At 35.3% G+C, this 16,165-nt stretch overlaps 1 protein-coding gene across 1 annotated transcript in view; it reads left to right on the top strand.

The window, feature by feature from the left end:
• GPM6A (glycoprotein M6A) overlaps window positions 1-16,165 on the top strand; it is a 115,848-nt gene that overhangs the window by 70,536 nt on the left and 29,147 nt on the right. Inside the window, exon 2 of the mRNA XM_063156179.1 lies at window positions 6,921-7,113. Coding sequence (XP_063012249.1) covers window positions 6,921-7,113 — 193 coding nt within the window. The remainder of the gene's footprint in view (window positions 1-6,920; window positions 7,114-16,165) is intronic.

The raw sequence follows: 16,165 nt of genomic DNA on the forward strand, positions 1-16,165 counted from the left end.
CAATTATGTTCCTTAGACTGTGACCACCCTGTTCCTTTTTCTTTAATGACTACAGAGAAGATTTTGAACATTTTCTTCATTTCAAAGCATTTTGAAGGATCAAATATTTTACCTTTATTGCTTCAATTTCAAGTATTTCAGCATTTAGCCACATAAGAAAACACCACGTCTTAAAGCTTTCAATAAAGATGCAAATTCTTTTTCACTGAAGAATTCCTGACATACGCATTTAGCTCTTAAGGCTGCATTTCCAGACCACTTTATTACAAATATGAAATTTTTCTTTTCATTTTTGTTTTGAAACCTCTTAGAAGGAATTTTTTTTTGGTTTTTTATGTTAGTGAAAATCCTTGTATCAACCTATAGACAAAATGTAGTACTAAATAATATGGAAAATTGTGGGGTTTTATGCTGCGAAATGATAATTTTTGTTGTTGGTCTGGGGCCACTGAGGAATATCTGTGTGTGGACCTGGGATGTCCATAGTGACATAATCCCAGTATCATTCAAATATCTGAAGTCATATTCTTTTTATGGCTGAACATTTCTCTAAGTCAGAGAATCAGGGCATAGGTGGGATGGATGTTGCAAAGGTGATATTTTGCTGCTTTTTAGTTAAAGAAGGAATTGTGTGAGATGTTGTAGAGCAGTTTCTGGCTGCAAGCTGCAGTTGTTTATCCTCCGTATAATTCCCTGGGCAGCAATGTTATCCTAACCACTCCACAGAGGTGGTTTCTGGGATGTTTTTTATAATGTAAGGCAATATGAGGACAGTGATGTGGTGAAGGGCTGGGTTTGTGGGAGCTGCTTCCAAAATCCAGCATTACCAGACTATATCCCCACAGCTGAAAACTGTCATCTTGGCCAGTGGGACTCTCATGAACAAACACACATTATAGTGATTTTGACAATGCACAGTGTTTATTATGTCAATTTAGTTTGAGGCATTTTGCATCTAAATAAGAAAAAGTCTTTATGATTCCTCTTAGCCTTGGTCCCATGCTGAGTGCAGTAACTGAAGCAGCTATTAACTGCAGAATGACTGTAAAAGCCTCAGGACTAACATTTTCATTTTCAGTATTAGTTGATATCTGATTTGCTAATATCCAGTCACACTGTGCAGATAAGTCAAAGTAGATCAAGTAATGATACACCATTTAATGTGTAAAAGAATACCCTTCATATTTGGGTTTTTTTATTTATTTTCATGCAATTAGTTCCCTATTTCCTAAAATCCTTTGGTATTTGTTGGAGTGTTTGTTTATTCTTGCTTTTCTACATATCATGTTTCTTACCAGTGTTCAATGTCAAATTTACTTTTCCACCGTAGTCATAGCAGTCAGGATATCAGAATTAATTTTGTGGTAAAATTGCTTTTTGTTGTTAGATAGGTAATTCTGTAATTGTAAGCATTCTTATTGGAGGTTAATCCAAATGAGAAATCGTCTCCTGAACAAGACCAAGAAACAACTTCAGTTGTTAGCATTACTGGTCTAGTTTCCAGTAGATCTTGTATGATGGGAGAGGGTGGAGCAGAGTGGGGATGTATTCCATTAATGAGCCTGGGATCAAATCACATGGAATTGTGCATGCAGCACTTCTTGAGCAGGTTTTCCAAGCCAAAGTACAGGGGCTTGGAAATAATCTTTGATGATTCATTCCCAAATGTTGCTTCACCTCATTTTCAGCTTTAAAAAACCACATTGTGAATGCCTTGTCCTTCCTCTGTTCTTGGGATAATATTGAGGGAGCTGGATTGCTTCTCCCTGCTGCTATACTGTGAAGTCCTGGGGTCCAGTTTCAGATCAGGAAATCATGCTGCATGTTGAGTAATTGAGGGAACCAGATATAAGTAAAAAGTGTTGCTTTTTGTTCAATACATTGTGTTTTGATGGCTCTGTTTATCAATTAAAATATTACATAAGAGTAGCTTGACTTGAGGTTAAGTCTCGCTTAGTAGAATTCGGAAGTAAATCTTCATTTTTCATGATGGGGCTGTGAAACTGTATTTGAGTTGATTGGCCATGAAAGCTCTGTGACAAGTGGTGCAAATTTAGATAGGAAGAAAATGCATGCCTGGCCAGTCAAGGAAGACACAGAGGATTTTGTTATTTTGTTTTCCATTTTAAGTGTATGTAGTTCTCTGGCATTTTTATTGGACTTTGCTGTCCTGTCTTCCAATATTAGATAGAAAACTCTTTAAGAAAAGTAATTTAAGAAAAATGTTATTAAAATATTGTATGTTCTTCAGGGTACTTGGTCCCATTAGAGAGGTAATTATCTGTGATTAATCAGTAATTCTTTGGACATGTAGTTGTCTCCGATTAATCATTTAGGAATTCCAGCTGCAAATGAGTTGGAAATGATGAAAAAAAACAAAACCAGAATATCCTTCTGTATTTTCTATGTTTAGTTTTAATATATTTTTAACATTGATTTTCTTCATGCTAATATCTGGGGTGAATGGGTATTCTTAACTATTTATGTAAAAGGCAGTAGCATAACAGCATTCTGAAACTGGTTTTGATGTCATTGATTTAACTTTCACTGACAGAAGTGGCATGAGATGTAAGTCCTGAATCTTTTTTTTTCTTTTAAATACACTGATCACAAATGGATTGAGCATTTTATTTGTTAGTGTATATGTCCTGATCTACAATGAGGAGCAAGAGTTCACATATCATAACACAAAAACAAAGAAATTATTGTGGTGGTGCAATTTGTGGGCATAATTACATTTAAATCACAGGGAAAATTTCTTCTTCTGCTCAATATCGAAATTTTTTTCCTTTTTAATGTAGAGATTGTATAAACAGAAAGTCAACTTATTTTTGGCTGAGGCAATTGAAGATAGAATATTTACACCCAAACCCCAGAAACTAGAAGAGATTTTCACAGATTTGCCTGTATAAGGAAGTTTAGAGATCTATATCTAGAATATGTCTAGTGTAGACAGTAATAATTGTACTAAGAGGAGCAAAAAGGTAGTTGTCTGTGAGATGTTTGTTGACTGGAATTGGATTAATGTAATGCAAGATTAATATGTTGTGTTTTGATAGGTTAATATAGTCAGTATTTGGAGTTTTATTTATTTCATGATTGAATTTTCTCTATGGAATGATTTTAATAAAATAGAGGAAAAAAAAGAACAGTACAGGCCTTCATGTTGAAAACCACAAAAAAGGATAGTGTTTTCAATTACTTGCTGCAGTTTTGGTAAAGACATGTGGCCCCAGAAGATTTGGATTTTTACCTGAAACAAAAATATTGATATACATAAGCAAAATAAGAACAGTGGTTGTTGAATTATATAGCACAAGTGTATTGTGCAGAGTGAAGAGTTTGAAAAGTACTGAAAACTGCATTTGAAGATGAGAACAAACATCAAAGGAGCACAGAATCTTTTTCATCTTTCCTAGTAATTATTTCTGTGGCTGTATGTGTTAAGTGCCTTGTGAGGAGGGTGTTGGGAGAGGTGAATGACTGCCTGTCTCACACAGACATCCACACACATCTCACAGCTGAGTCACACTCTGTGCTGGTGATTCAATATCACTGAGCAGGGTAAAATAGCATTTCCATTGTTCTGGTATTAAACAGCCATTTGCATGTTCTGAACAATTGAAAGAAAAGAATTGGAGCAGATATTACCTGTAGCACGTTGCCTTGTGTGGTGTATGAATGATGTGCAATATCCATTTTAAAATCATAATGCTGATTCACTGGTTTTCTTTAGTTTGGAGTTGCTTTGACAGCACTGAAAACTCTGGAGTTACTCATTAAGTAAGCATTGAGAAAGGTAGTAGGGCTATAGAAGAGTGGAGTAAATGAGCAAGGCTTTGACAATATATGCTTATTTGAAAATTTCACGTGGTTGAATTAATTTTTTCCCAGTATTTTTTTATGAATGAAAAGACCTCGAGTTGGTGAAATATACCAATAAAAGCTTCCTTCAAAGGCTTATAAACATGAACAGTTTGAATGTGAGAGATGAATAGAAACACTTCACAAACTTTAAATTTGTTTCAGTTATTTTACAAATTTTGAGGCGATGGAGGAAAAAAACTGATTTATTTTTGGATTAAATTTGTCCTTGGATTGTACATAATTACATCTATCACTTATACTGTTTTTGCTTTTTTATGCCATTTTACTCCACTTTTACATTGTTTCACTATAATGAAGCTCAAGTGATATGGGTTATGACTGTGAGTTTTGGTGACATCCAAATTTGTGGCATCTGAGTGTGAGCTGGACCTAGAGAGTGAGGTGCAGCAGCTTCAGGAAATAATGCACAGCCTGCTGTTCCCAGAAAATGCACATAACTTTCTCTCTTCCACTTCTTCTCAGAAGGGGAAAAAGAAATCTTTACAAAATCTCTCTTCCTCTTCCCTGCACCTGCCATTGCAATATCAAGAAACATTCCCTAAAGTCCATGTGTCCCTGAAAATATTTAGGTCTATGCTATTTTTTGTCTTTGGCTTTACAAGCCCTCATACATCATTCCTGTTATTACCCTATTGTTATCTTTCCCCTTCTTTTTACTTTCTCATATAATGTCAAAGATGTACAGTGGTATTAGTTTTCTGAGGCTTTTCCTGCTGTTATTCTGAGCTGAAAATGGCAATGGGCGTTTTGTGATAAAATCTGATGTCAAGTAACTATGTGTTGTCCTGTAGTTCTTGTTCAATGAATTTATTTCAAATATATACTTCTTAGGATTTTTGCCTTTAAGACAAAGATTTTCCAGTGAATGATTTTTTTTTTTTTAGTATTTGTATAGTCTTTTGAACATTGAAGAATTAATCACAGCTGGATAATGTTAGAAAAAAGGACCAAAGAGGTTTTAAGAGATTCCTGCAGTTATCTGCATGCAGATTTAGCTACTCCAAAAGAATTTATAAATTTTTGCAGCCTGTTCTTAAGATCCTGCACTGATGAAAAGCCCAGAGTCCCTGGGTACAAAACCCCTGTAATTTGTCACTAAAGAAAGGTTCACCCATCCCTGAACATCCAAAGCCTTGTGCTGCTGAAGAGGGGAGCTGCCCTCCAGTGCAGGGGAATGGCAGGAATTGCAAGGACAAGCTGGACAGGGAGGGAGGGAGATGGAATGCTCTCACCTGAAAGCCTGGAAGGTGTTACACCCCTGGTAGTGTGTGGTGAATGCTCCGGGTGGGTGACTTGCACTGCAGGTTACTCAGCAAGACTTTGGCAGCAGTTTAAATGTGTGGATTTGCACATTTTACCTCCGGTGTTTCACAGCTGGCTCTGATACACTAAGTTGGTGTTAAACAAAAGTAGTCTCAAGCTATAACTTTCTTTCTCTTTTTGTACAACTAGCATACATACATGGCTATTATTTTGTCTTTTCTGTATTTAGTATATTCAATGTTTAATATACTATATTTTTTCCCCAGGAGCTATCCAGCCATTTGAATACTGCCTTCCATAATATTACTTTTATTTACAAAATAGCAGGGGGTTTCTATTTGGGTAAAATGTGTACATATTTGAAAATGGCTTAAACTGTTCTCTTCAGGAAATCTTGTATACAAATTTATATACATATATAAATGCTAAACATATATATGACTATTTAATATTTGTTCATTAAAAGAAGTAAATCAAAAGTAAATGTAGGTAAATAAAGGTTTTAGCAGACAGAGGAAATTATTACTTACTTATCTAGGCTAAAGTAAATAGAAATATACCAAATTAAAATATAAAATTACATAGAGAAGCTACATTTGAGAATTAGACATAATAAAAGTAGACATACAGTCGTTAAAGAATGGCTTTTTTCTTTTGATATATCTCTGGTACTATAATTAGCATAGCATAAAGGCTTTGAAACAAGTTAAAATATATTGAATTACAATACCTGTTGAGCATCTTATGTGTATTTTTTAATTGGTCTTTGTCTGTATAAATATTTAAAATCTGTATGCCTCACTTTGTTTTCTATCCAGGTCCTTTTTGCTATAAACTGGTAGTGCTTAGGAGAAAACACACCTTCTGATTACTGAATCACTGCCTGTCTTCTCTCAACCAGTGGTTCCCACCTTCCCTGTCCCTACAGAAGACAATAGGAAGGGTGCCACAGAATGTAACAGGTGTTATGGAATTGATGAGATTTGGAAGGGTCAGAGATGCTCCAGTCATGAAACTAGGCAGGGTAGTGCCAGAAACTTGAGCACACTTACTGAAGAAATGTTGTTTTTCTTGTTGAACTGGGCATTGTTTTAGACACTGTGATGGCGGGACAAGAAGTTGGCCTTTTAGAACTCAGGAGCAATTACCTCCATTTAAGAAACATCACACAGAGTAAAATATATTGAGAGAAAATTCAACTAAATTTTTTTCTAATTCTGTGCTCTTTGGTGGATGTCTTTATTTATCCTTGTGAGTTATTTGAGTGGTACACAAGGAATTGGTGTTGTGGGCAGGAGCAATTCTGTTGTCAGAAGTGTATGTCCAAAAAACTGGAATAAACCTATGATGATGGAAGGTATTGGACTGAAAATATTTTTTATTTTTTTAGTGATTTTCCTGTTATTGAGACTCCTTCTCAGCAATCTGATAGATGACCAGCAGGAAGTGTGAATGTAGATATAACCTAAGACTGACATTGTAACCTGCTCTGAATAAAAACGTAAAGCTCTGCAAGGAACTGACTGTTTAACCTTTCATGTTAATCAGATGACATGTCTACATTTAATAGGTTGAGTAGCAACTGAGAAAATTCAGAAGTTGGACTAACCTTTCACATGTTTTCTGACAGTCTGGGTTGTTATACTTGACCTAAACTCCCTTTAGCCTACAGTCTTTAATTTTCAGAAGTGTTTCTCATGAGAAAAACATTCTTTTTGCCTTTTTGATATAATTTAGTGGCATATAACCTTTTTCTTTCTTTCTTGTAGGATGCTTCGAGTGTTGCATCAAATGCCTGGGGGGCATTCCCTACGCGTCTTTGATTGCCACCATCCTGCTCTACGCCGGAGTTGCGCTGTTCTGTGGCTGTGGGCATGAAGCACTTTCAGGAACCGTCAACATCCTGCAAACCTACTTCGAGATGACAAGATCTGCAGGAGATGTTATTGATGCCTTCACCCTGTAAGTTCTCTTTTTACTTGTTTCCTTTAAAAACTGCTGAAAAATTCCACAAGAGATATAAATTTGACCCAAGAAAATACATTTTTTAGTGAAAATCGTAAAGAAAATGGTTTGGATAAGCTTAGCAGATGAAGTTTTGACCAAGTTAATATTTTTAGTATTTACAAGCAATTTGTAATACCATTAAATATCCCACAGCTTTAATTTATTTATTACTAAAATTTACTTCATATAATATTGATAAATCTGTTCCATGCATCCATGCATTTAAAAAAATGAGCAAACAAACAAACCCTGTGGCCCCAAACTATAAATAGATAAAGCAGACCTTTGCAACAAGTATCAGTTCTGGGAATAAACAAAAAAAAGAGGTAACCAAGGAGTTGTTCAAAACCCTGAGACTTGAAATGTCAAAATACTGTCGCCTCTGGTTTTTCTAGAATTAAATTGTTTTGAAGGCTTCATGCCTTGCTATTCCTGAAAATCTATTTCTGGAAGACATTTGTTTTGCTGAGCACCAACTTTTTTTTGTTAAATTTATTACATTAAAAAAATAGTTTATTGCATGCTGAAATTAAATGAAATGTTTTCTTGTATCTTTAAAATTGTCTCTTTAAGACGTGATTTTCTTAGATATTTGAAATTCAAATTCTTACCTAGCTGCTAATGGTTGTAACTAAAGCTGAAGAAGCCTATCCTTAAATTTTTCATTATTTTCTTTCATAAATATATTTCGTAAAAGTGAAGTGATTTGATCATCAAAAACATTGACCTCTTCTTATGGTTCCACAACAAACGTCTCGGGGCTTAGCAGTGATCAAAAAACAAACCAAGTACCAACAAGTGGAAATATCAAAGTGAAACAGAGAACATGTTTATGCCATTATATAAGTCCATCTATAATTCATATAATAAATACTGTATAAAACGTTGGTTCCTCAAAGAGAGCAAAGAAAATTATAGAATTATAGAACAGGAGATACATGGTTAAAAATTGAGTGTAGGAGAATTCTTCAGTCTAGAAAGGGGGTAATTAAGAACTATTGCAAGAGTGGTCTGTAAATTCACAGTATTATCAATAAGACATGCAAGATTGGATTGTCTTTCTCTTCCAATACAAAATGTTTGAGGTATCAGAGGGAAGTAGGCACCAGATTCAGCAGGAGCAATTTCTTCAGGTTTTTTTGTAGCAAAACTGTAAGGCTATTTGCATATTATAAATGCCAGAAGTTTTTATGGCTTCAAGGAAAGACTGGATAATCATGAAAAACAAATCCATTGATGGTTTCTAATACCCACAGACTTATCCAGCTCAGGAAGTCACAAAGGCTCGACTAGTGTTGGAGGTTATCCTGTTGACTTGCCTGCTTTTACTCTTTCCTTATATTCACTGTTTGACGTACAAAAATGAACAAGATATATGTGTATTTGATCTGACTGGGTACCACTGTTTGTACAAGAGCTAGAAATGGAATCTGAAATTTCTTAACTTCTCTTGGGTTATGTTATCAACATCCTTTCCTAAGCTCCTCTGCAAATTTTTGGTGTACTCACTGTGGGATTAGTAGCCAGAAGGGAGCATGAAGCAAATAAGTATGTCACTGCTACACCAAATAAAGATTTCTTCTTTGGATCAAGGAATTTTTATGTCCTTGTATAATAATATGTTGAGTTAAGTGGAAGATGTATCTTCTGCTTTGCCTTTTTGTATTGTCATTTAGAATGATGAGTCTGGCTTGACTTGTTGGCTAAGGTTCATTGTTATCCTGAATGAAAGATCAGTCATTTTATTAGGCCCTAACTTATTTTATTAATCCCTTGGAAGCTATTAGAACAGAACAGCCACAAATCAATGCTTTCTCTTCAAAGTACGTTTTTCAGCTTCTCTCTGTCACATGCTAAAGTGAAAGTATCAGTCAGGGAATACAGTCCAAATGCGTATATTTCATCATAAAAATTAAGGACTTGTATTTTTTTCCCCCTGGCATTTGGTTTTCTTAGCAAGTAGCTTTTGGATCTGTTTTTTTTCTTTGTTTACCTTAAGAGATATTAAACCCAGTCCTTTCTTTGGTAGACCTATTGTAAAAAGAAATTTGATTTTATTCAGTTCTGAAAGGTATATCTAAACTTATGTCTTAAAGGCAGGAGGAGCAAATATATTGATTAAAAGCAGATAAACAATTGCTTTGAACTGGCTAAACTGTGTGACTCACAAAAAAATTTGCACAGGTTAATTTTCTACCTTTTTAATGAGATATTACACTGCTTTTAAAATAATTTTGCAGGGAATATAAATCCTTGATATTTCATCACAAGTAGTGATTAACTGTTGGCAGTACAAAAGCTCTATAGTAATCATACTTTTGAAAGACCAAAAACCAGAAAGAAGAATATGTAAGTAGAAATAAACGCTGTAGTGCCTACATCCTTAAAACAATACATATTGAAATGGAAACAAAACTTAGGTTTTTATGATTGAAAATTATAAGAACATAAAAAAAATCTAGCAATGTTCCCTAATCAACTGTACTTTTTAAAGTTTATTTAACGCATTTGGGGTCTTAATACTTGTAGTGCTGTGAAGTGTCTCAGGCTGGCCTGGAGTCTGTCCTTCTGTGATAAATGTGCCAGGCAGATGCTGCAGTGGAGTGAAGTGTGTTAGATTCTGCTTAATCATGCTTATGGCTTCTGTCTATAATTTTATTAGCATGCTGCATTTTAAATGTCATACAGCATAAAAATCAATCCCAATCTGAGAGCTGTTTATGTGGGTGGCAAGAGATAAAGGCAGTTTTAACGTTTTGCATTGTATTCTGTATGCAAATAACACAACTCACATAAAGCCACCCTATATCTTTTATCTCTGTCAATGCAGCTACTGGCTATAATTTAGAAGAAGCAGCAGACCCCTGTAGACAGAGTAGGGCATGATGAGGGCATGAACAAAATCTGAAACACTCTCTAAATGCCTAAAATAAGAGCCAAAATACCTAGAGCAAAAAATGCCATTCAGAAACGCCCTTATCAATGTCCCTGAGGGCATCAACAGCCCTGACTGTCCCTGCCTGGCCCCTCCTAGAGCCTCCCCTCACCCTTCCCATGGTCCAGGACCCATTTCAGTGAAGCCAGAGGGGCTCAGACCCTCACCTCAGACTCTCCTGGCCACAGGGTAGGGGTTGCTCTGGGCTGCCCACACTCCACAACATGCCTTGACACTTGGGGAAGGATTAATTAATGAAGAACTTGCAATGGGCAGCAAAGTTTGCTTGGAGAGTTCAGCCCTTGGGGATTCAGCCAAGAGCAACAGCCCTGGGGAATAAAAGATCTGATCTGAGTGCTGGTCCTGAAGACTGGTCCCTCATTCCAGCTCCCTGGATTGCTGTCTGAATTCAAGGAGTCTATGACAGCTGCATATCATATCTGCTGTGGAAATATTGGCAAGTGGTAAATATTCGTAATTTAAAAGCTATAAGCAAGTTTTGTAGCTGCCATTTAAATTCTATAAATGCCAGTCAGTTACATAAATTTTCTAAAATTTATGATTTTCTTTCCAAGTTACAATACAGAATGATCGTGGTCAATAATTCCAAAGTTATGGAGGCAACCTAGAGAGATGATGGGTAGAGTAGAGAGAGTGCTTTTTCACTTGCTTGTTTTTAGGGGGAAAATACAACCCAAAATTCAGCCTGTAATAAGATGCAAACCCTAAAAATTTCTAAAAAAAGCCAATATATTTTTAAAGGGATTTTTTTTCATAGCAGTGGATTAAACCCTGACTTTAGTTTCTTCAGGGAAGAAAGGTAAAACAGTTACTCTAAGTACTTGAAAGCTAATATAAATCAAATGTGTTCAAATTCACAAGAACAAATGCTGACTAGACAGGTATTCCTTATGGAGAGAACATGTCTGCAAAAATCACACAGCTGAATCTTTTTTTAGACAGTAATTTTTAAACTTCTATGAATTGGATGGCTATAAAGACATTTGGAATTATCAATGTGTGCCCTTTTCATTGAGACTAACCTGTAATTATATTGCTTTCTGAATGACTTCTGGGATGCTTCATTCCCTCCATTTCCAGACTTTTTCACTATCAACCATATCACTGTTCTAATGGTAGCTGTTTCCCTCCACCCACTCCCCCACCAAGTGAAGGAATGCTTGTTTAGGAATTTGCAGGAATCATAGGCATTTTTTTGGGGATGTGGATTCTTTCAGTGGCTGCAGAGAAGTTATTTTACTTCCTTGTGATCCAAAGGAAGCCTAAGAAAATACATATGATGCTTTAAATTATTCTGAAAACTGCTTTTATAATATTTAACTGCAAGAGGTGAATGGTTTATGTTGCTGATTTTGTCAGTTTATCAGCTCTGTGGGTTTCACTAAAACTGAGCCATCTGCTTGAGCGGAATGTGGTTTTCAGTCATTCTCCTAATAACTTAATAAAATGCAGTGAACACTATCTGCAAAATACCAGGTATAACTTGATTTTCTTACTTAATCACTGATTTTGAGAACATTACAAAGTCAGCAGAAAGAGACGCGTGCTTATCAAGCATGTATCACATGAGCTGGGTTTTATATTTTTCTGGTGTTTGGAACAAATTCCAAAAGAAGATTTTAGAAAATCAGCAGCACAAGGTATGTTTTGTGTATTTCCCAACAGCATCCTTTTCCAGTTCTTTCTCTTTAGTGCACAAAGCCAGTTAGTGCCATCTGTCACATGTTCGTGATATATAGGCCATGGAACAAGGGAATCATGCTCCTGGAGTGGAAAATGAAGCAATCTCCCTGATAGTAGCATTAAACCCATTTTCTTACTACTGTCAAAGCTAATTCATGTCGTTGTAAATTCACTTCCTTTAAGGTGTGAAACTAAATAGTTAAAGAAATGAAGTTGCAATCTGTAATTCTGTTGTCACTGTGTTCTCTACAGGAAGTTGCATAGACACTATATTGGTGCCACCTTTCTAGGTCTAAAAATTTCCTTCCTTTCAGGGTGTGAAACCTGTGTTTCAGGTACTGCTGTGGCCAAGTTTGATGCTTGCTGATGACTTTTCTGTTAGTGTATAGTCAGGGTTTATTAGATAGTGTTGTTTTGTAATATACCTATCTATGCACAACAGTTTTCTTTTGAGTAAAACAAAAAAAAATGGTGCAGATTCTTTTATATCTCCCCTCTTAGGGATAAAAAACAATGTTTTGAGAGGTAGATAAATGGATGTCATGATTTCCTGTGGTTTTTTTTTGTTGATGTTGTCTTTGCTACTATCACAAGTTAAATGCTGGTAGCACTAAAATGTTACTGTTAGCATCAATCTTTCTGCATTTATACTAGTGGAACACCATGAAAGTTATTACAACGTGTCCTGTAGTAAAGGACAGCTAATAATAAATGTGGTATTTATATATTTGCATTAGACTGTGTGATGATTCTGTTTAAGGCATCAACTTAATACACAATAGCAGTAATCTGGTTTTCCCTCTACATTTTTATCTCTTACAAAAGCATTCTTTAACTTTGAACATGTTATGTTTTATTTCTATTACAGAAAACAACACATATAAAGCTCTTTATCAAATAATTGCTAACTTAGACAGGCCTGTGCCATAGCATGTTTGGAAACAGCAACAGAGATTGTGTAGAAGAATGAAGTTTTCTCTGCATGGAATATCCAACCTTGACCCATGTGTCTTTGGGTATAATAATTTGGCAGGAACCACCAGAGAGAGAGCACAATGTCATTGAAGATTCAGGTTATTTAAGGAGAACAGTTTTTATTTCATTGGAATAACTGAGTCACATATAAATAGAAGAACTGGACAAATACAGCATGTTAAATATTAGATGCAGAACATAGAATTTTAGTTCTGGTGTCATTGGCAGATGCATCAAATCCCGCAAAAAAATATCACAGCACCTAAGAACATGACCTTTACAAGATTATAAAGCACTGAAAAGTCACATTTACCACCTACTCAGCTATATTATGTAGTCCAGTCTTCTTTATTCCGTTAAAGGCAATACCAATGAGAACTTATGTAAGTAAAATTTAGGATTTGGCAATTACTTGCAAAGACATAGTCCTCATTTTATGAAATTGAATAAGGAAATTCACCCCATGAAAATACCAGTGGAATAATCTGGAAAATTCATAGCAGTGCATGTGAATACCAGCAGAGTGATCTTACATAAAGAATTTATTGGTCTTCTTCTGTGCAAATAGAATCTCCTACTTTTCAGCAGACATCTGTATTATTTAGTACTGTGTTAAGTAGCTCTCCTTCCTGGTTGACTGGAATCTTAGATTAGCTATAATAACTTAATGTCTTGTGATTTTCCCTTTCTCAATAGGTGGTTCATCTCCATAGAAATATCTTTTTCTTTTTTAACTGCCTTTATTTCTCTTTAGTCTTAGTTCACTTTATAAACAGATAAAATGGAAAGTGTATCTTTATATGTGATACCCATATTGCTAAATATGCTTTATGCAGCATGTAAAGCAAGCTCTCTGTTACACAGGATATCTGAAAAGGGTAAATTCACTATTATGATCCCAATCTGGACATACAGTAACAAGCTGTCAGTCTTACACTGACAGTATGTACTTTGCATGCCTCCAAGTTTGTAGTTGTACTAATGAAACACTCACAAATCCTGCCATATGATTTTGCAACATCTTTTACACTTTCCTGCTACAGAAGATTGCCTGGAAATTCAATATCCACAGTGTGCAACAACCATCATGTAATTCCACCAGAAGTCATCACAATACTCTGAACTAGTTCCAGTGGGGCTTTTGCCTTCTTCAGACAAAGGAGGCTTCTGATCTCTTCTGTAATGAGCATCTCTAAAAAGGTTTCTATGAAAGTAGTTTTAGACAGAACAAAATTAGGTTACAAAAAAACCCCAAACAATGTTGAGGAGAAGCCTTGTCCATTGGTTGTAGTAAAAATTCAGTGTTTTGGACTCAAAGTTTTCATGATTACTAAAATTCTTATGCTGGATCTTTTCCTATTTCAAGAAGGATTCACAGAACAGAGATGTGGTTTGTGCTGCTTTTGCTCTTCTTCCATTAGTTTGATGGCTTTTTAGATGTTCTGCAAGAAATCTGTGCTCAACTGTTTCATTCCTAGGAAGGAAGCAACAAACTTGTAGAGGATGATGATCTAGGGCTCTATTCTGCATGGCTGTAGAGAGTTGTACATCACAAATTAAAACCAATGGGTACTTATGTCACATCAGTTTTGTTTCAGAGCAGAACAAGAAAATCTGGCCCTTGCAGAATATGAATGTAGCTTGCATATTGTAGTAGGATGATGTCGTCTTTATATAATACTACAATCTGGCTTTAGTTTTGAGCAAATGTTTTCTATGATTACACACAAAATTTCTTCCACAAATGCCTAATCAAAGTCTCTGTTTTCTTTCTATTCTATATCCAATATTATTCAATATTTCTATTGTATTTTGATTCTACTTTAATAAAAAATAATTTTTGGTCTTTTTTGGTCTTATCCTTTCTTTACTGTTAATGCTTTCTCTTGTCATTTCCTGATGAACTTTAGCTGAGCATTCTATACTCCAGTTTTATTTTCTTTCCACCTGAAATTTAGAAGTTAGACTCCTTTTTAACCTAGTCTAGAAAAAACTCCTCATGGACTTCTGCTGAAATTTTTTCTAGTATTTTAGTATTTTTTTCCCTTCACAGTGAGAATATTTCAGTTTCTTTTACCTCATTGGGCTTTTACTTAGGGGTTTTTGTCTTACTTTGCAGGTAGTACATGACTATTAATAAATTCTTCTTTCTCCCTATTTGTTTTCCTTCAGAAGTTTGTCTTTGCTTGTCTCCTCCTTTTCCTAACAATTTCTTTTTCTTCAAAGAAGAAGCTATCTTCTTCTTTGCTCAATCTGTCTAAGTGAATAGTATCATGAACTGACACCAAGAAATTGTTCCCAGCTGGTTCGCAGGAGAGCCTGAGCACATCTTTTCAAAAGTTCCAGGGGGCTTGTTTTCTGCAGAGCCTAAACAGACCTTTTTGCTTGCAAACATCCCCTTATATCTTGTCTGTCTTCTAAAAACACAATTGCAAAGCCATTTCTACATGCTCAAGACAGTGTAAGGGGGGAGGCTGCCCTCTCAGTGTATTAACACCCTCCTGGCATCAGACCTTAGGGGACAAGAGGATCAGCATGGAGGCCAGCATTTCAGCTGGTTTACAGAGTAACAGAGGTTATTGTGCGTTCTAGATGTAAACATCAAGTATTCAAAATTCCCCCGTCATCGAAAGAGAAAACAAATTTAAAAAAATCCAAATAATCCTCCAAAACAGGAGAAGCCTTTCTGCCCCAATGGTAACATTTGCATGTATTTCTCATCCTTCTAAATCTTCTATTCAGGCTAAAAAAAAAAAAAAACAAAACCAAAAAAACCCACAAAGGGGCAGTTTTTCATTAGATATTGTACTATGGTAATCTTATTAATATTTCAGTACTTTGATTGCTCTGGTATTTTATTTTTCTTATTATATTTGGGGGTTTTTAGTTTGGAAATAGATGTAATTGACTAAAAGTTCTTACATTCAGAGAGTATAGGTGCAATTCACTGACAATCATGTTCTACTGAACACTTGCAATATATTAATATTGTTGTATATATTGGAGAAGTTATGTTATAAATTCTGGAATAGAAACATGAGACAGAATTATAAATTCAGGAAGACCAGTCCCACACTAATATCTGGTATTCTGATGGGTAGGCCAATGAAAACCTTTGGAATATTAGGCTTTTATCACTTGTTTAGCCTGAAGTGCACACATAATTTTTTAGAATATAATGGTTTTCTGGGCAGCATAAGAATCATGTCACAGGGCAAATTAGTGTGAACTTTAGCTTTTAATTACAACTAAATGTCTGTACTACATTCCTATATTAACCCAATTAAAAAAAAAAAATATCCCTAGCAAGTATGTAGATTGTTCCAAAACTATATTAAGACACTTTTAAAAAACCTGCTGAACATAGACAAGTTTAACAAATTATTTTATTTC

Source organism: Melospiza melodia, chromosome 5, assembly GCF_035770615.1.
Source record: "Melospiza melodia melodia isolate bMelMel2 chromosome 5, bMelMel2.pri, whole genome shotgun sequence".
NCBI lineage: Eukaryota > Metazoa > Chordata > Aves > Passeriformes > Passerellidae > Melospiza > Melospiza melodia.